General features: G+C 34.8%; 1 protein-coding gene across 2 annotated transcripts in view; it reads left to right on the top strand.

The window, feature by feature from the left end:
• Nucleotides 1–19,045, top strand: part of LOC115217350 — a 58,414-nt gene extending 39,369 nt beyond the window's left edge. Inside the window, exons 5-7 of one of the 2 annotated variants that reach the window (XM_036507735.1) lie at nt 1,824–1,943; nt 11,251–11,352; nt 19,027–19,045. In XM_036507735.1, coding sequence (XP_036363628.1) covers nt 1,824–1,943; nt 11,251–11,316 — 186 coding nt within the window. In that variant the 3' untranslated portion in view covers nt 11,317–11,352; nt 19,027–19,045. Of the gene's footprint in view, nt 1–1,823; nt 1,944–11,250; nt 12,273–19,026 lie in introns of those variants that run through there. The other variant, XM_029787015.2, reaches the window with a different exon arrangement.
• Nucleotides 19,046–23,267: the final 4,222 nt, after the last annotated feature.

A 23,267-nucleotide genomic window follows, 5' to 3' on the forward strand; every position in this document is an offset into this window, starting at 1 on the left:
AGCTGTTTGTTAGTCCCTCTAATAGTATCAAAATGAATTGACTGAGAAGCAATATGAGATGACATTGAGAGGGAAATTTAATTCTAAAGATGTGTCAGTGTTTTGACCTCTGTAGAAAATATATTCATCCAAGTGGAATGTATCCTAACTTAGCTATACATGCAAGAGAGATGACATCATTGCTTATCAGCAGTTCTTTCTCTGAGCAGTTATTTTAAAAACTGAAGCACACCATAAACCAATTTGGAAACAAAAATGACTGATGCCTAACTGGATAAAGTTTTACCATTGGCATAAAAAATCTGATTCCTGATATTGAGGGACTTTAAAAGCAACAATCAAATTTCACACTGATTCATCAATTTGTTTTCATTAAGATTAAATCAATTGATTATAGCATTCTGTGAGCTGACTATAAATAGTTTTGGGCACTTGCATTTTCTTTGTTCCATAGCATTTAACCCTTTAACATTTAAACTGGCCATATCCGGCCCTAATGGTCTACCTGTTTTATGTTCAAACTGTCCAGATCCAGTCTCTCCCACTTACCCGACAATGTCCTTCTAAAATTAAATGGTTACATTTTCAAAATCTTGAAGCTACAAGATAATACATGATTAATTTTTTAAAATATAAGCACCATCCGACCGTGGCCATTGCCAGCTTTGTCTGGTCCCCGTGCCGGTGGCACGTAAAAAGCACCATCCTATCATGGCCGTCTGCCAGCCTCGTCTGGCACCTGTGCCGGTGGCACGTAAAAAGCACCCACTACACTCACGGAGTGGTTGGCGTTCGGAAGGGCATCCAGCTGTAGAAACACTGCCAGATCAGACTGGGCCTGGTGCAGCCTTCTGGCTTCCCAGACCCCAGTTGAACCGTCCAATCCGTGCCAGCATGGAAAGCGGACGTTAAATGATGATGATGATGATGATAAATACATAAACATTACATTTGATAAATTAATCTGAATGCTAAAGGGTTAAACTAGCCATATTTGGCCAAAATATTCTACCTGTTTTATGTTTAGACTGGCCAGATCTGGCCTCTCACCGACCCTGCAAATATCATTCTAAAGATTAACAGTTACCTCATCAAAATCTTAAAGCTGTAAAATAATGCATGATTAATTCATCATCGTCATCATCATTGTTCGACCGTGGTCGAGACAATGGAATTTACCATGCTACGCCAGACTTCACGGTCCATTATGTTATTACGGAGGTCCTGTTGCTGGATGCCTGTATCCCTGGAGATTACATCAGGGTAGGAGAGTGTGCGCCCTCTGGTATTGCGAGTAGATGGCTTCCAGAGGAGAAGAGTAGTAATTACCTCTTTTTCAGCTCTACAACAATGTCCAGCAAACTGGACTCTCTTACCTTTCACAAGATATAACACAGGTGGTAGTTTCCCATATATTTGCATTTTGGTTGGATGGCGCTTCCACGAGAGATTTTGAGCTCTCATAAGGAAGCGGGTGTAGGTTCCATCCAACCACCTCTGAATAAATAAGCATTACATTTGAGAAAATTATGCGAATGTTAAAGGGTTGAAACAGTTAAAGTAAGTAAAATGTCCTCCTTCTGAATTTGCTAATCTCAGTTTAATGTGATATGTGCTCGTTTAGAATTACAAATACTGTACCAGAAAGATCTTGAAAGATACTTCTCAAGAGCATGATTATTTGCTAATCTCAGTTTCATGTGATATGTGCTTGTTTAGAATTACAAATACTGTACTAGAAAGATCTTGAAAGATACTTCTCCAGAGCATGATTAACATGTTTCTCTTTTCTTTTTCATTAACAAAAACATTCTATTTTTCAGAAAATATATGGTTACGATAGTCTGTATCCATTATTTTGTGTTGGAGCATTTGCTATGTTTGTGGAATTTGTTTTGGCTATTGTCTCTTCATCCATTTGCTGCTGCTGTTCACAAGCAAGGGTAACTACAGTTTACTTTATTTGAAAATAATTTCTTACAAAGACAAAAACAAACGAAAATTCACCCATTTTACATTTTTGCTAGATTTGGAGTTATGTAACATTTGGTCTGTGTAGACTGCAATATCCCAAGCTATATGCCTTAGAACACATAATTCAAAGGTAGCCATGTATCTCCTCTGTAGCAAGACACCTGCACTTGTCCATAAAGCCAACTCTCTCAAATAGACTCCCATTCAGTTGAGTGGGGCTTTCTCTTTTTCCTTTCTTTACTTTGTTTTGTGAGTTGTTTGGTCACTTCATTACTGCCAGTGTCACCCCCCCCCAAAAAAAAACCCCCACCCAGTATGAACTGTAAAATGGTTGGTATTAGGAAGGGGATTCAGCCATAGAAATCTTGTCAAAGCTGACACTGGGGCTTGATTTGGCTTATTGGCCCCTGTTAAATTGGCCAAACCAATCCAGTATGGAAAACAGATGTTAAATGAATAGCTTGATCTGGGCTATGATGGGGCCTTGAAGATTATAGATAGACAAGGTAATATCAAATGCAGCAAATACTGGGGCTATGAATGAGAAGATAAAACTAACAGTGTGTTGTTGGTAAGTTGGGTGTTTGTAAGTCACTGCTATTTAGCTTTGTTGTCACGGCAACCTACATGCATCATTGTATGTATACACAGAGAAAAGCATGCATATAATAAACACATGCCAGAGTGGCTGTCTGGTAAGTAGCTTGCTTACCAACCACATGGTCCGGGTTCAGTCCCACTGTGTGGCACCTTGGGCAAGTGTCTTCTACTATAGCCTCGGGCCAACCAAAGCCTTGTGAGTGGATTTGGTTGACAGAAACTGAAAGAAGCCCATCATATATATGTATATATACATATATATATATATATATATATATATATATATATATATATATATGTACGTGTATATATACATATATATATATATATATATATATATATATATATATATATATATATATATATATATATATTATATATATATATATGTATATATATGTACGTGTGTGTGTCTGTGTTGTCGCCCCAACATCACTTGACAACCGATGCTGGTGTGTTTACATCCCCGTAACTTAGCGCTTCAGCAAAAGAGACCGATAGAAAGAGTACTAGGCTTACAAAGAATAAGTCCAGGGGTCGATTTGCTTGACTAAAGGTGGTGCTCCAGCATGGCCACAGTCAAATGACTGAAACAAGTAAAAGAGTAAAAGAGACATATACTAACAATATATGTATGTGTAGATATATTTGTATATATATATATATATATAATAAGTATATATAATATATATATATATGTCAAATCATATGCACATACATGTGCATAAGTGCATGAAGATATATCAGTATACATTTGTGTGTATGCACATATGCACATGTGTGTGTATATGAACTGAGATATATATATATATTATATATACTTATTATATATATATACAAATATATCTACACATACGTATATATATATATATATATATATATCTTTTCTCTTTTCTCTTTTACTTGTTTCAGTCATTTGACTGAGGCCATGCTGGAGCACCGCCTTTAATCGAGCAACTCGACCCCGGGACTTATTCTTTTGTAAGCCCAGTACTTATTCTATCGGTCTCTTTTGCCAAACCGCTAAGTAACGGGGACATAAACACACCAGCATCGGTTGTCAAGCAATGCTAGGGGACAAACGCATATATATATACATATATATACGACAGGCTTCTTTTCAGTTTCCGTGTACCAAATCTACTCACAAGGCTTTGGTCGGCCTATATATAAATATACACTCTCCCCCAGTATTTGCGGGTATTACATTCCTAAAGCACCTACTAATACTGGATATGGTACATAAAAGTGCCTATGATGTCAAAATATAACAGAAATATTATATATGGATATCTACATACATACATACATATATATATATATATATATATATATATATGTTATTTGATAATAATAAAATATAAACTAAAATGTATGGCTACTCACCAATAATGAATGATATTGATTTAAGACTATGATGATGAAGGTAATGACTGTATATGTGTGTATGTATATATATATTTATATGTATATATGTATGCATATATATATGTATGTATAGGTGTGTATATATATATGTATATATATGTGTATATATATGTATGTATATATATGTCTATATATATGTATATATATGTGTATGCATATATATGTATATATATGTATGCATATATATGTATATATAAATGCATATATATATATATATATATATTCATATATATGTATATATATAAGCATATATGCATGTATATATGTATGTATATATATAAGCATATATGCATGTATATATAAATGTGTGTGTATATATATATGTGTGCATATATATATGTATATATATATGTATATATACGTTCATATATATATGTATGTGTAAATATGTATATATATATGTGTGTGTGTGTGTGTATCTATACACAGACATTCAGGAAGAATTTATCGTTCCAATGCATTCGATCAGCTCAAAACGACTACATATCTACATATATATGTATACATATATATATATATATATATACATATATACATATATATATATATATACATATATATATACATATATATATATATATAAATATATTTATTTTATAGAAGGAGCTTCTACAGGACTAGAACTGTTTCATTCAAAAGAAATCATCAGGAAGCAGGGTAACAAGAAAAGCTTTGGCATTTATACACTTAGGCAGGTTTAAGGGTGATGGTGGGGGACTTTTTGGGGTAGGCATGGCGCAAACTATCATTCTTAGGGGAGTGGTCAAAGGAATCAGTGATAAAGTAGATAAAAGAATAAATAGAATAATAGAGTTTACATACACATACCCACATACATCCATATACACATGTACATATGCACCCATTTACATACATGTACGTACTCACCCATACCCATACTCATACATACACACAAATATCTACACACATATATATGTAAAATAAATAAATATAAAAGAGGATATACACCTCCATACACACACGCTCACATATCCATGTATATGTATTTATATATATATATACATATATATATATATATATATATATATATACACACATTCATACACACTCTTATATATATTCATATATATATACACACACACATACATATACATAAATATATATTGTTTTTATTTGACCTCGACCAATGACACAGAGGTAGGTTTCTCCCAAGGGAGCTTGCTTAGCTGGCTTAAGAAACCATTTATTGCCCCTTTATTGCTACCTTCCTTTCTATCTTTCTGCCCACAGATACGAGCACAAACACTCACACACGCACACACTCACACGCACGCTCATACACATACACAGACGCACGTGTTATATTCATACATACAAAAGTGTACCGACTTTCACATAAACGTACACATAGCTATGTACACACAAAACCGCATACATAAATGTACTTCAGTACACATAAACACACAAGAACATCTGCCCACATATATAGACTCATATGCCTATATACAGACATTTGTGCATATAAACATACATACACATCCATACGCCTTTAAGTACATATTAGCACACATGCACGCATACACGTGTACATAAAAGCATACCTACATATATCTACCTACACTCATACATATACATACATGCACATATATACGCATACGTACACGTACCTACAGATTCATATCTACACGCATACACATACATACATACATCTGCACACACACAGAAGACTAGTCCGCATATATACACAAGTATATATATACATACACAAAAAGTCCCCCACCACCACCCCTTAAACCTGCCTAAGTGTATAAATGCCAAAACTATTCTTGTTACCCAGCTTCCTGATGATTTCTTTTGAATGAAACAGTTCTAGTCCTGTAGAAGCTCCTATAAAATAAATTAATTTACTCTGCTATGTATTGAGTACCTTATTTACTGTGGTTAACCCCGACTCAACCCGGGACCTACATATATATAAATATATATATATATATATATACATACATACATATATATATATATATATATATATATATATATATATATACAGACCGAAGTCCTAATAAGTAGGCAGGCAGGCAAACCACAAATCCCTTCAGGTAGATATGGCCCTGCTCAATCTGTAGTAGAGGCGTAAGTAGAAACTCTATAAGATGTACCCAGTGTAAGCTATGGACACATAAGAGGTGCAGTAATATCAAAGGAAGGCTAACTGGGAAGATAATTTTTGCATGTGGCAGATGCTCAGGAGCAACAAAAATGCGTAGAGAACAACTTCTGCCAAATTCCAGGGAGAAAAATTAGAAGTAGTTGATAGCTTCTGTTACCTAGGTGACCAAGTCAGTAGCGGGGGAGGGTGTGCTGAAAGTGTAGCTGGTAGAATAAGAATAGCTTGGGCAAAGTTCTGAGAACTCTTACCTCTGCTGGAGACAAAGTGCCTCTCGCTCAGAGTAAAAGGTAGACTGTTTGACGCATGTGTACGAACAGCAGTGAAACATGGGCTGTGACTGCTGAGGACATTTGTAAGCTAGCAAGGGATGAAGCCAGTATGATCCGATGGATGTGTAATGTCAGTGTGCATACTCGACACAGTGTAAGTACCTTGAGAGAAAAGTTGGACCTACGAAGCATCAGATGTGGTGTGCGAGAGAGATGACTGCGCTGGTATGACTGCGCATGTGGCGGGAATGGATGAGTATAGCTGTGTGATAAAGCACCTCACTCTAGTGATTGAGGGAACCTGAGGAAGAGGTAGACCCTTGAAGACCTGAGATGAAGTGGTGAAGCACGACCTTCGAACTTTAGGCCTCACCAAGGAAATGACTAGTAACCGAGACTTTTGGAAATATGCTGTGCTTGAGAAGACCCTGCAAGCCAAATGAGACCATAACCTCGTGGCCTATGCCAGGGGCATAACCAACCCACTTATGCGAACCTTTCCTTCTTTGGACACTAAACTCTGCTTGCAAAGAGCTGTTGAGGCAAGTGAAATCAAAATCAAGTTCGATGACTGGCATCCGTGCAAGCGGGGTACAAAGAGCACCCTACGAGTGTGATCGTTAACAGAGCGACTAACCAACTTCTGTGCCAGTGGTACATAAAAGGCACCATTCGAGTGTGATCATTACCAGTAATGCCTGACTGGTCCCCGTGCCGGTGGCACGTAAAAACACCCACTACACTCTGGGAGTGGTTGGCGTTAGGAAGGGCATCCAGCTGCAGAAACTCTGCCAGATCAGACTGGAGCCTGGTGCAGCCATCTGGTTCACCAGCCCTCAGTTAAATCATCCAACCCATGCTATGTATATATATAATTTATGTATTTGTATATATATATGTGTATATATAGGTATATGGATATATATGTATATATATATACATGTATATGTATATATATATATATATATATGTGTGTGTATGTGTGTGTGTGTGTATATATATATATGTATACATAAAGTTAATCCCAAAAAGAAAGCACAAAAAGACAACAACGCGAGGACGTGGAACAAATATAGTATTATTGGACGCTCAGGAAATTTATATATATATAAATTAAATTAGAGATAAAACCACTATTAGGCAAATCAAACAGTGAAAAACATAAACCAAAACATAGAAATAAAATTATTTAATATAATATACAAAAAAAATATAAAATTCAAAATTTAAATTATTTAAATTTAAAGTTAAAAATTTAGAATTATTAATTTATATTTATAAATTTATATATATATATATATTTATTTTTATTTTTTATTAATTTATTTAATTAATATATATTATTAATATAATATATATATGTATATATATATAAATATATGTATATGTGTATATATATATAAATATATATATAAATATATATATACATAAATATTTATATATATACATATATATAAATATATGTATATATATAAATATGTATATATATATATAAATATTATATATGGTATATATGTATATTTATATATGTATATATGTGTATATATATATATATATATATATATATATATATATATATATATGTATGTATATGTATATAAATATATATATGGATATATATGTATATTTATATATATGTATGTGTGTATATATATATATATATGTATATGTATGTATATATGTGTGTGTATATATGTATACATGTATATATATGTATATACATATGTGGAGTTAATCCAAACATGAAAGTACAAAAAAAACACAACAACGTGAGGACGTGGAACAAATATAGTATTATTGGACGCTCAGGAAAGAAGGAAAGAAAGGGGGTTTAATGTTTCGAACGGAGCTCTTTGTCGGAAACATAGGAGAAGGAAAGAACCAGAGAAGGGAAGACATATGTATATGTATAGATATATGTATGTATATATATGTATATATATATATGTATATATATATGTATATATATATAATATATTTGTATATACATATGTATATATATATCTGTATATACATGTACGTATATATGTTTGTATATATATGTATACTTGTTTTTATATATATAAAATAGTTTACATTTAAGCACAAGTGAAGCTGCCTTTAACAAGCATCTTTACATGCTAGAAGAAGCAGTCAAAACGACTAAAACCCCATTTAAGAGCATTTTCGAAGAGAATGAAAATCAAAAACTTTTAATTTGTTATTTCTCTTACGATAATACCTAGGTTTCGAATTTCATTTTGGAAATAAAATAATTTGCTAGGCAAAATTTTCATCAGTGACTGCGCCATAACATTAACATATAATTTAGAAGCAAATAACATGTGTCTCATCTTTATATATATTATAATTTATCAAATTCACCACACAAGCGCAGTTTCAGTCGGCAGCAGATGAAAAAATGCTGAACTAATTTTATGAAATTGCTAAGACATATACGTAAAATATATAGGGTATCGAGTTTTTTAGAAATTTCACTACAAGTGGCCTAGTATGTATAAAAAAGTCAATGGACAACATATTTTCAATATAAAATAGTGTACATTTAAACCTAAGAGAAGCTGCCTTTACCAAGCTATATATATTTGTATATATGTGTGTGTGTGTGTGTGTGTGTGTAAAGTATAATGTGCAAGTGTGGCTGTGTGGTAAGAAGCTTGCTTCCCAACCACATGGTTCCAAGTTCACTCCCACTGCATGACACTTTTGGCAAGTGTCTTCTATAATCTTGAGTCAGTCAAAGCCTTGCGAGTAGATTTGGTAGATGGAAACTGAAAGGAAGCCTATCATATATATATTTGTGTGTGTGTCTGTGTATGAAACCCCACCGTTCCCTTACTGCTTGACAACTAGTGTTGGTGTATTTATGTTTGTGTAACTTAGCAGATTGGTATAAGAGACCAATAAAATCAGACCTCAGCTTTAAAAAAAAAAGCACTGGGGTCAATTTGTTCGTCTAAAACCCTTCATGGTGATGCTTTAACATGGCCATAGTCAAATGACTGAAACTAGTAAAAGAATATATATAAATATGTATATATTTCTTTACTACCCACAAGGGACTAAACACAGAGGGGACAAACAAGGACAGACAAACGGATTAAGTCGATTATATCGATCCCAGTGTGTAACTGGTACTTAATTTATTGACCCCGAAAGGATGAAAGGCAAAGTCAACATTGGCGGAATTTAAACTCGGAACGAAACGACAGACGAAATACGGCTACGCATTTCGCCCGGCGTGCCAACGTTTCTGCCAGCTTGCCGCCTTTAAAGTATATTCTTTTATTTCTTTATTACCCACAAGGGGCTAAAAATAGAGGGGACAAACAAGGACAGACAAACGGATTAAGTCGATTATATCGACCCCAGTGTGTAACTGGTACTTAACTTATCAACCCCGAAAGGATGAAAGGCAAAGTCAACCTTGGCGGAATTTGAACTCGGAACGAAACGACAGACGAAATACGGCTACGCATTTCGCCCGGCGAGCCAACGTTTCTGCCAGTTTGCTGCCTTTAAAGTGTATTCTTTTATTTCTTTATTACCCACAAGGGGCTAAACATAGAGGGGACAAACAAGGACAGACAAATAGATTAAGTCGATTACATCGACCCCAGTGCGTAACTGGTACTTAATTTATCGACCTCGAAAGGATGAAAGGCGAAGTCGACCTCGGCGGAATTTGAACTCAGAACGTAATGGCGGACGAAATACAACTAAGCATTTCGTCTAGCGTGCTAATGTTTCTGCTAGCTCGCCGCCTTATATATAAATATGTATATTTAGCTAGTTCTGGTTGACTGGGACTCGACAGTAAATTTAACTCTATTCTTTATCCTCAGTCACTCCATTAGTAATGTTCCGTTATACTTAAACTAGTTTTAAAATAATTGACTCCATTTAATGTTTGTGTGTATCTGATGTATATTTCTGCGTAATTCTGTTTCTCTTTGTGTATGTGTGTGTCCTAGTTTCACCTCAATTGTCTACCTACCTGACCATCCACTCACTTTATGGTTGTTTTTTTTTTTCATGCTTGCTCTTTAATGCATGTGACACTATCACCACCACCACCACCACCACCATTGGTTTTCATTTCAACTTCTCCATGCTTCTCTGCCACCACCTGTTTCATAAGCTCCACCTTTTCTCATTAGCCCAACCACTACCACTTACATAACCATTTTTAGTACAATCACTCTCACCTATTTCATCATGGTCTTCATACACTGTGCACAATTGTCTATTATCACCATTACTTACACCACTCCCACCATCATTGTAATCATCATCATCGTCCTCACCACCATCTTTTCCATACACTGTTATAATCTCAGCCACCTCCATTAGCACAACCATCACTGCCATCTTCATCAACCATCACTAGCAAATACCCTGTCTCCTCCCATTACTATCACCCACTTACCCCAACATCACACTTTCAAGGGTGGAGGCATATACTGCCACCTGCCCCCTCCTCCTTTATCCATTACTTTTCACATCTACTGGAGTGGGGGAGAGTGGAGTGGTTAGCAATGTTATTGCCTTTGTTATGACTGTCCTGTCTAGACTTGGTAATTAACTCCCTGTTGTGTGTCCCATGGCCAAATAAAATGTATTTTGTTGTTGCACTTGTAGATATGACTCAAAATTCTTCACATAATACAAGAAATAGTAATTGTAATTAAAATGCAAAATTAAAAAAATGTACTTAATAAAATTTTAAAGAAATATTCTCTTAGAGAAATGAGTGGAAATTTATGAATATACCTTTTTGTTAACAAATATTTTTTATGTATAAAGTGATTTAATAATTTTTAAAATTCTTATTTTTTGTTTCTACAGAGTAGTGTTGTTGTTGTGCAACACAACCAGGCCACAGAGTTTGTGAACCCGTCAATCAACTCATAGAGTGCTTTTGCAATTCTCTTATTTTCCAACAGTTACAAATATATATATACATAATATGTCTCCACAAGAATACATTTTTAAAATAAATTCATCATATATTGTGAAATTGAGAAATCTTTAAAATGAATTATATACATCAAATTTGTATTTTAAATTGTATTCTAGCTAAAACATTTTATTCAATAAAAGTTACTAAAATATTCTGAATCCCCCTACCCATTTCTTGTTTTGCTAGTTTATATATACAGCTTACATATGAGAGAAGGGTGCACTATATAGTTTATATATGTAGTTGTGTTTATATTTACACATGAACAACCATTGTATCCTATTGTTACTCTAAACAAACCTTGGCAACATGTACTATTGTCACTGAAACTGACCCTATTAACATATCAGCTGAGCTATGTTATATCAAAGTATCATCACTAACTGCCTTTTAATACTAACTATACTTTACTGTTAAATTACCTGTCAGTGTGTTTAACACTGAAATTTATTATTACACTACATATTTTCATCAACTTTCTATTTTTCTCAAATAAAACATGTTATTCATTACTTTTTTGTTCTCCCTTCTTAATCTTCAGATATACTCCTTTTAAATGTTTGTACCAACTATCCCTTACTTCAATGTCTAGATGTACTTATTTTACTAGTAATTGATCTGTACCAAAATAAGTACAATTTCTAGTGTATATGCACTAATTCATGTTCAGTTCTTTTTTGTATTCTATCAAGAATATAATTCTTACTTTTTGGGCATGTTTAGTTTATAATATTTTTGCTAAAAGTTCTTGATTATTTTATTCTTTTATTTTGTTTGTGATTTGTTCCAAGTATCCACTACTGCACATTACTATTATATTAGTATTTTGATGATAAATATTTTTGCAGCTCACGGGGTCACATTATCAATTGTATTTTGTTGCCTATAAATAAAGTTTTAAAATCATTTAAATGGCTTTATTTTTAATTTGATTTTATTTATCCCTTATTTATTCTTTATTTGTTGTTTTTTCCTTCAATGTTTTTCTTTAATTAACAATTAAATCTACAAAGAATACTAAAAAGTATTTTTATACAGGGTGTTCAAAAAGTCTTTCCGCAGTAAGTATTTTATTGCAAAATAAATATTTATAAGGTGGTATATGACTGTAAAAGAATATATTAGATTTTACAAGACTTTAAAAAACTTTATAAGAGGTATTGAAACTGTCGGCCTTCTTTTTCAATATATAAGTTGACTCTTCTACACATATTTTGAAATACATCTTGGATGAAAAAAATTCACTGTGGAGAGACTTTTTGAACACCCTATATTTTCGGCATATTTATGGTAAAAAGAACATTTTACTAGATATCTTATCTTAGTTAAACAGTTAATATATGGATTAGTTTATTTGCAAATAATTTCTAGCCCTTACTAGAGGTCTTTCAAAGAAAGACTCTTCATGTACTATTTGGGCATGATCTTCATAGAAAAGACAAACTCTTGCATTCCAAAATGCAAAACAAAGAAGCTTGTTTGTGGTCCATGAGCCTGCTAGAAAAAGCTGTCATATCTCCCTATAATCACACTATATCTAAAATATGGACACTGGACTTTCTACCATAGATTTAGCTATAAGAACAAGGTCATCAGCATAGGAGCTCTCATGGGCAACCAGTCTTAAAAACTTCTTTGTTATGGCTTGGAGGACTGATAAATAGGAAGGGACTGAGAGCTGAACCCTGATGAATTATCTATGCACTTAAGTGTATTGGTGTATTCATTGCTAACTTTCACCTTACTGACATGGCTTGGACAACTCTCACCAGCCATTTTTCTACTCCTAACTTCCACAGTGACCACCAGATCAGGGATTGAGGTACTCTGTTGAAAGCTTTCTCCAAGTCAAAGAAAGCCAAGTGCAGCTGCTTACCTTTGGCTAAATACTTATCCTGCAAGTGTGTCATTAAGAAGAGAGCATCAGTAATGCTTCTCTCTGGCATGAACTTTCATCCCAATTAGTTGAGCTGTAACTTTCATGACCCAGTGAAGCAATTTGATATTTCTGTAATTACTTCTTTCTCAAATCTAGCTTTTTTCATTAATAAAATATGCTTTTTTAAAAGAGTAAAAATTCTGAAAATCGACTTTAATAATAAAGTTTTCAAGTCTAATCGCTTTGAAGGTATGATGTTGCAGAGAAAAAAATTGGAGGAAAAAGTTACAGAGTTTAAAAATCGAAAACTTGTGTATTTTTAGCCAATAGCTAGACAGAAATTTTCTGCGTTTAGCAGAGAGGTGTCAATTTTAAGGTTGTACCCTGTGAAATTTATAGTTAGTGTCTGTGCAATGACATCTTCATTGTAGGTTTCTAAATAAACAGAAATACCTAATAAAATAAACATGTATCATCTTACTATTTCTTTTGTCTCCTCATTGATTGTATGTTTTTATTTTTTTTTAGTTTGTTATATTAATATATTTGACTGTATGTGTTTACTGTATGCATATTTCAGTATTATGTATACTTGTGTATTTGTGTTCATCATTAATATATAAATGTGTGTGTGTGTGTATGAAAAGGGGGCATCTGTTTCCAAAACTTCAAAGTTGAGTAACATTTTCATGTTTGGATTTGTAAACTACAAGAAAAATAACGCTAGTCAACAAAGGATTTGTCCCAAGAAAAAGAATACCTGTATCTTGTATGTTTTTGCATGCAAAATTCAAAAATAATGTCAAATTATCTGTACTAAGTTCACATAATCCATTCAGCTTCATAATGCCGGGAAACTGTATAAACATCACAAATAACTTCCACTATGTATGAAAAATATGTAAATTATTAAGACAATTGGCGAAAAATATCTATAATAAAATTATAATTCATAAATATTAAAATAAAACACACGGAACATCAGATTCTTTAATTTACAAGATAAAATAATTGGTTGATTGTAACCAGAATTCAGAGTTGCATTGATACACCAAAATTGAAAGCAATCTGAGCAAAATTAAAGAGGGCTCATTTTGCAAATGAGAAAGTCTAGATCCTTCTTCTCTAAGGCATCTCATTTCCCTTTGTAACACCATATATTCTCAACATCATCATTGTATTTATGCTTGCATAGTTGGGCAGAGTTTATTTGGATAAACTTTCTATGACTGGCTGTTCTTACTGTTGCTGGTCTTTGTTTGTTTCCAAGCAAGACATTTACTTAGGGTAAAACATGCTTTTGTAGAATATTTGTAAGTGAATGAGACAGCTTGTATGGTGGTGACAATAATTTACAACTATTGAGCAATGATTAAACAAAGAGACAAACACTTACTTTCCCATACATATGTATACAAATGGATTTGGAAATACATAGGTGCAGGTGTAGCTGTGTGGTTAAGAAGCTTGCTTCCCAACCACATGGTTCTGGGTTCAGTCCCACTGCACGACACCTTGGGCAAGTGTCTTCTACTATAGACCTGGGCCGACTAAAGCTTTGCGAGTGGATTTGATAGATAGAAATCCATCTATATATATATATATATATCTATATATGTATATATGTAATATATATATATATATATATATATATATATGTATGTATATATATATATATATATATATATATATATATATATATATATATATATATGCATGTGTGTCGGTGTTTGTCCCAAGCCACCACTTGACAACTAGCGTTGGCGTGTTCACATCCGCCATAATTCAGTAGTTCAGCAAAAAGAGACAAGTAGAATAAGTACCAGGCTTTAAAATAAAACTACTCTGGTTTGATCCATTTGACTAAAAATTCTTGAAGGTGGTACCGCCGTCTAATGACAAACAAATAAGAAGATTAAAGATATAGCATCTTCATCATCATCATTTAATGGCCACTCTCCATGCTGACATGAGTTGGACAGTCTGACAGGAAACTGGTAAGCTGCAGGGCTGCATCAAACTCCATCTCATCTTTGACATGGTTTCAGTTTCTGGATGCTCTTCCTAATGCCAACCACTTAACAGAGTGTAATGGGTGCTTTTTATGTGCTACCTGCATTAATGAGATTGCTATGAAACTTGTAAGATGTTTATGAAAAGAGGAAAAGTTCCCACTACGAAGTGGAAATATTTTGGAGGGATGGATAGAAGTGGGTGGCTTTATGTCATGTTGAAAGGCCAAAGTATGATAGATAATAGAAGCACAAGCATAAGTGTCTTGCTATAGAAGAGATATGGCTGGAGGAAAAAAGCAAGGTAGTGATAAAGTTCTAGGGCAAACTCTCAAGGAGCAAGAAAGTAAGCATAAGAGAGGTTACTGGCAGTGGGACATATGGGGGGATGAAAGCAGATGCTTTCATAATAGCATGAGGGGAAGTAAGCAAGTGGTGGTAGATGTTAAGATGTTAACGTAGTGAGCGGTGAACAAGGTTGAGGGTGCAGATGATGGGAAATACCAGTGTAGAGAAAGGTAAGGTAGGAGATATAAGGTGGCTCAAGAAGGAAATTGAAAAGTATGTGCAAAGTGTAAGAGCAGTGGAGACGGAAATATAGGGATACATAAGGGGCTATGGAACCCTAACCCAGAGTGGGACTGAATCTGAAACCATGTGGTTAGGAAGCAAACTACTTAACCACACAGCCATGCTGGAAATATTGATATTAATTTTAACTCAGTAGTATAGTGGTAAGTATCCCTGCCTGTCATGCAGGAGACCGTGGTTCGATTCTCTGCTGGAAGGGCTAATCATTTTAGGCCAAGGGTTGCTGTGTGGTAAGAAGCTTGCTTCCCAGTCACTTTAGGTTTAGTCCTACTGCATGGCACCTTAGGCAAGTGTCTTCTACTATAAGCTTTGGGCCGACCAAAGCCCTGTGAATGGATTTGGTAGACGGAAACTGAAAGAAACCTGTCATATATATGTGTATATATTTGTGTGTCTGTTTTCCCCCACACACACCATCGCTTGACAACCAATGTTGGTGTGTTTATGTCCCCATAACTTAGCGGTTCAACAAAAAAGACCAATAGAATAAGTACTAGACTTACAAAGAATAAGTCCAGGGATCAATTTGTTCAACTAAAGGCGGTGCTCCAGCATGGCAGCAGTCATATGACTGAAACAAATAAAAGAATAAAAGAATATATATATATGAGCACTAAGTATCTAGACTGCTGCTATAGTAATGAAACTAAAGCAGCCGGAGTGAAGCCACTTGGCAAAGGTTGACCTTGAACTCTGCTGTGCATGTGCACTAAGTTTTAACATTCTAGCTCACTTCTGCTGTTTACAGTAGTGCTGGGAAGGAAGGTGTACCAAAATTGCTTTTAGCTGATCAAAAAGACTCTTGGAGTTGCACAAGATCTCCTTGACTGTGTTGAGAAGGATGAACACTTTTTGAAAAACTTTGAAAGCAATCTGAGCAAAATTAAAGGGAGCTCATTTTGTAAATGAGAAAGACTAGACCCCTCTTTTGTAAGGCATCTCATTTCTCTTTGTAACAGCATATATTCTCATCATAATCATCATTATATTTATGCCTGCATAGCTGGGCAGAGTTTATTTGGACAAAATTTCTATGACTGGATGTTCTTACTATTGCTGGTCTTTGTCCATATCCAAGCATGACATTTACCTAGGCCTCTGAGCAGTTATCGCCAAGCTGTTGGCAAAATTTGATGCAGATTCTCTGCTCAACTTTCTCTGTCATGGTCAATGCGATGATTACATGCTACACACGTTCCTTCCAAGCACTGCTGTAAACAGCAGAAGTGAGCTAGAACGTTAAAACTTAGTGTGCATGCACAGTAAAGTCCAAGGTTAATCTGTGCCAACTGACTTTGCTGCGTACTTTAGCTTCATTACTATGGCAACAGTCCAGATACTTATTGATCAGACCATGTGTATATATATATATATTTATACGTGGTCTTTTCAGTTCTATATTTAAGATATGAGGAATTATGAACATTATTTACATTATTTATATTTGACAGATATTTGTCCTCATCTTGTTTGTTGTTAACACGTTTCAGCTGATATACCCTCCAGACTTCATCAAGAGTCTCGGGGAAATTTCGAACCTGGGTTCTCATTCCTAAGGTATTTTTCGATGTTGTTGTTATTATTATTATTATCTATTATTATTATCATTCTTCTTCTTTTTCTTCTTCTTCTTCTTCTTCTTCTTCTTATTATTATTATTATTATTATTATTATTATTATTATTATTATTATTATTATTCAGGTCATTGCCTGGAATTGAACTCAGAATTTTGGGGCTACTAATCCCAAGATTCCGAGTGCGGCTGTGCTGGAGTATCGCCTTGAAGGGTTTTAGTTGAAGAGATCGATCCAACTTGTTTTTTAAAGCCTTATTCTACCGGTCTCTTTTATGCTGGAGACGTAAACGCATCAACACTGGTTGTCAAGCGGGGAGGGAGAGACAAACACAAAATGCACACATACACATAATAAGTTCAATATGCAAACAATGAGAGAAACAAATGGCAAACAGGACAAGTAACATAAAGAACGACCCTTCATCAGTTGTGGCTATTTATCTACTCCCCATTTCAAGCATTGAACAAACAATATGAGTCTTCGAAGTGAGTTGCTCCCATAAGTACCAAAATAAAATTTGGGATTTATGGAGGGTCAAAGTTGGGAACAAAATCAGGACATTGGAGACATACAAGGAAACCGAATGAAAATAAACTCTACTCTATACTGTTTTTCTCTCATCCTTTCTCTAATTCCCATTTTTCCTCCCCTTCACCCTTTTCTATCTGTCTGTCTGTCTGTCTCTCTCTCTCTCTCTCCCTCTTTCTCTGTTTTTCACACACACATGCACGCTCATACACACATACTCACACTCTAGGTAAAACTTCTGTGTGAATTATGTCATTTCTTGCAGTGTGCACATGCAAATTTACTGCAATTTACTCCATTTGAAATGATCTTTTTCTGTTGTGTAATTTGTGTTTATGATGAGCGTATTTAAAAACCTGATCTTCGATATAAACTTAAAGGGAAGTTTTCTCAGAAATCCTGTCCTTTATCTCTTTTTTCTACCATGTCCTAGGTGACATACTTCTCCCATCACATATTTTTTTCCTAAATTTCTTCCGATTCTTATGTTTGCGGTACAGGAGATTATGATTTCACCCACAAAATATGTTCTCAATATTTTAATTTTCTCCCTCTCTGTACCAAATTCATTTTTTACTTTTTTCAAATATTTCTTCTTGGTAATTCATGGAGGAAAAACAGAGTACGAATCATTAAGAATTTTACCCATCACCTCACACTTTCAAAACACTCAATGTTTCACTTTTAGCTTGTTGGAAAACGGGGAAGTTACTTCAGAAATAATGTTGTTTACCTGTTGTTTCTAGCATGCTGGGTTTCTAGCATGTTGGCATGGTATTTTTTGAGTCTACTATTTCAGTAATTTTATGCATGCGGAAAACATCACCCAAAAGGGAAAGATTGGGAGATTTTAGCTTTTTGAAAACTGGTAGGTGATGAGTGGGCGAGGTGGAGGAAGGGGCATTGAAAGTTTCTTTAAGAAAAGTTAGACTATAAAAAATGTGTATGTGTATGTATATATGTGTATATATATATTTTTTTTTTTTACCTTTTAAAACAAGCCTTCTGTAGTTTTTTCACTTTTTACTATTTTATATATATATATATATATATATATATATATATATATATATATATATATATATATATATATATATATATATATATATATATATATGTGTGTGTGTGTGTGTGTGTGTATATCGTAAATTCATAATCTCTGTACTATTAAGATATGGAAAACATGATTTCTGGATAAAAATCGTATTAACCTCCTTTTATACGATGACACAATACATAGTTTCTGATTCCTCTTAGGAACAGAAAGTACTTTCATGGAAATTGTACCCACGTCATTCACTATTAAACAAACAATAACTTCCATTATTCAATTAATTATATATCAGCTGTGCCGACTCTGCCCGTAAGAAAGGAGCAAATAATACAATGCACTTGTAGGTCATGATACCTTGGCAACGATGGGATGCATTGCTAGTATGTATATATGTGTATGTGTATATATATACATATATATACATACATATATATATATAATATATATATATATATATATATTATATATATATATATATATATATATATATATATATATATATATGTATATATATATATATATATATATATGTATATATATATATATATATGTATATACATATCAATAATACACAATTATTAATAATTGAGACGCAATTATTTATAATTGAAGAGTCCTACGCTGAAGAGGAAAATAGTTTGGTAAGACATAATTATTTAATTTTTATGCTCTGCTATGACTTAATTCCGAAACGTACGTCCGTAGGTGACTTAATATAGAATGATTGTCGTCATTTCTTTCTCTTTTGCCTGCGTCGTTTGCTTTTTAAGTGCTGTGGTTTTACTGGGATCTCCCTTTTAAGTAGAAAGAATAGCCAAAACTTTTTGACTGCTATTTCTAAATTCGGTGTGTGGTGAGGCAAATCGTTGCTAAACCCTTAATTACTTAGTATTACTTAAACATTCCTTGAATGGGGCTTTTACATGCCGAACTCTACTTGGTGAAATTAATGATTATTTCTAAATTAATCAATTTCACCCCTTATTATTGATAATATTTCATCCCAGTAAAAAAACTGTAGCATCTTATTTTGGCAGTACGCTGGCGGAAGGGGGATGGTGACATACTTTCATTCACCCTTTGAATTTGGTGGTACTGGTAATGGCTTACGCTCGCTCTGATACCATGAGTTAAGGTGATGTCTTCTAGTGCCTTCAAATTTAATACACAATTATTAATAATTGAGACGCAATCATTTATAATTGAAGAGTCCTACACTGAAGAGGAAAATAGTTAGGTAAGACATAATTATTTAATTTTTATGCTCTGCTATGACTTAATTCCGAAACGTACGTCCGTAGGTGACTTAATATAGAATGATTGTCGTCATTTCTTTCTCTTTTGCCTGCGTCGTTTGCTTTTTAAGTGCTGTGGTTTTACTGGAATCTCCCTTTTAAGTAGAAAGAATAGCCAAAACTTTTTGACTGCTATTTCTAAGTTCGGTGTGTGGTGAGGCAAATCGTTGCTAAACCCTTAATTACTTAGTATACATATATATATATAAATACTATATATACATTATATATATATATATATATACACACACACACACACACACACACACACACACACACACACATATATATATATATATATTATATATATATATATATATATATATGGAGGCGCAGTGGCCCAGTGGCCCAGTGGTTAGGGTAGCGGACTCGCGGTCGTAGGATCGCGGTTTCGATTCTCAGGCCGGGCGTTGTGAGTGTTTATTGAGCGAAAACACCTAAAAGCTCCACGAGGCTCTGGCAGGGGGTGGTGATCCCTACTGGACTCTTTCACCACAACTTTCTCCCACTCTTTCTTCTGTTGGCCTGCTCGCTTAGCCAGCGGGGTGGCGTCATTCGAAGGCTAAAACAATGCGAACGCATTGTGACCAGTGATGTGTAACAACATCTGATGGTCTGGTCGGTCATGTGATCACGTGATATATATATATATATATATATATATATATATATTCACACACACACACGCACACACATATAAAATTTTTCATTTCCCATGAACTATTTTTGAACGCACATTCTGATGAAATTTTAGCCTGTACCCTATAACTAGATCTCTAATATTTTGTTTGTATTAATAAATAATAAATATGACTGCTTTTGTAAGTAATTTATTTAATTGATATCAAAATTTTGTGGAGGTGCAATGGCTCAGTGGTTAGGGTTGCGGACTTGCGGTCGGAGGATCGCGTTTTCGATTCCCAGTCTGGGCGTTGTGTGTGTTTATATAGCGAATACACCTAAAAGCTCCATGAGGCTCTGGCAGGGGGTGGTGGCGACCCCTGTTGTACTCTTTCGTCACACTTTTCTTTCATTCTCTCTTCCTGTTTCTTGAGTAACGCTGCGAGGGACTGGCGTCCCGTCCAGCGGGGGGAACACATACACCACAGAAACCGGGAAAGCGGAGGCTTAAAAACGGCGGCGACATCGATATCAATATTTTATGAATATATCTCTAGTACAAATATTTATACAAAGGATATAACTCAGAATAAATTATTTTTTATTTTTTACATGATTAAAAAAGTTTTGTATTTATTAATGGATATATTTTTGCTATAAATATCTAATATAACTTATTATGTTCATATGTATTTTTAAGATGATATTTTTAAGATGATATGTGTGAGTGAAAAAAATATATGTATGTATATATATGTGTGTATATGTGTGTGTGTATGTGCAATATATATATATCTATATATGTGTATAAATGTGTGTGTATATGTATGCATGAGTATGTATATGTCTATATTTATTTATATCCAGATGTTTTGTATGTTTTTAATCTATGTTTATATATTTTTACTTTAATTTTTATCTATCCATAGTTTTATATTTTTATATCTATGAATATTTATCAACCCATTCGTGTTTATGTGTGTGTGCATACATATGATGGCTATATATGCATTGATATGTGTATATGTGTGTATATATATATATATATATGTATATCTATCGATCTATCGATATGTATGTGTGTGTATAATATATATATGTATATATATATATATATATATATATATATATCATCATCATCATCATCATCATTTAACGTCCGCTTTCCATGCTAGCATGGGTTGGACGGTTCAACTGGGGTCTGGGGAGCCCGAAAGCTGCACCAGTCCAGTCAGATCTGGCAGTGTTTCTACAGCTGGATGCCCTTCCTAACGCCAACCACTCCGAGAGTGTAGTGGGTGATTTTATGTGCCACCGACACAGGTGCCAGACGAGGCTGGCAAACGGCCACGCTCGGATGGTGTTTTTATGTGCCACCGACACAGGTGCCAGACGAGGCTGGCAGACGGCCACGCTCGGATGGTTTTTATGTGCCACCGACACAGGTGCCAGATGAGGCTGGCAAATGGCCACGATCGGATGGTGCTTGTTACGTGCCCACAGCACGGAGGCCAGTCGATGCGGTACTGGCTACGGCCACGTTCGGATGGTTTTATTGTGTGCCACGGGCACTGGTACCACAAAGATACAAATTCCATTGATGTTCATCTATTTTGATTTGTTTTGATTTGATTTTCACTTGCCTCAACAGGTCTTCACAAGTGTCACAAGAAGGAAGGTATGCACAGGTGGACTGACTACGTCCCAGGTAGGGGCCATGGGTTATGGCCTGACTAGTCTTGCCGGGTCTTCGGATGGTGTTTTTATGTGCCACCGACACAGGTGCTAGATGAGGCTGGCGAACGGCCACGATCGGATGGTGTTTGTCATGTGCCCACCGCACTGACTACAGCACTGATGGATTTCTTGTGTGCCACAGGCACTGGTACCACAAGATATAAATTCCATTGATGTTCATCTATTTTGTCTATTTGATTTGATTTGATTTGATTTTCACTTGCCTCAACCGGTCTTCACAAGTGTCACAAGAAGGAAGGTATGCACAGGTGGACTGACTAGTCTTGCCGGGTCTTCGGAAGGTGTTTTTATGTGCCACCGACACAGGTGCCAGATGAGGCTGGCGAACGGCCATGATCGGATGGTGTTTGTTACGTGCCCACAGCACGGAGGCCGGTCGATGCGGAACTGGCTACGGCCATGTTCGGATGGTTCTCATGTGTACCACCGGCACTGGTACCACAAAGATACAGATTCCATTGATGTTCATCTATTTTGATTTGTTTTGATTTTGATTTTGATTTTCACTTGCCTCAACAGGTCTTCACAAGTGTCACAAGAAGGAAGGTATGCACAGGTGGACTGACTACGTCCCAGGTAGGGGCCA

This window comes from Octopus sinensis, linkage group LG11 (assembly GCF_006345805.1).
Source record: "Octopus sinensis linkage group LG11, ASM634580v1, whole genome shotgun sequence".
Taxonomy (NCBI): Eukaryota; Metazoa; Mollusca; class Cephalopoda; order Octopoda; family Octopodidae; genus Octopus; species Octopus sinensis.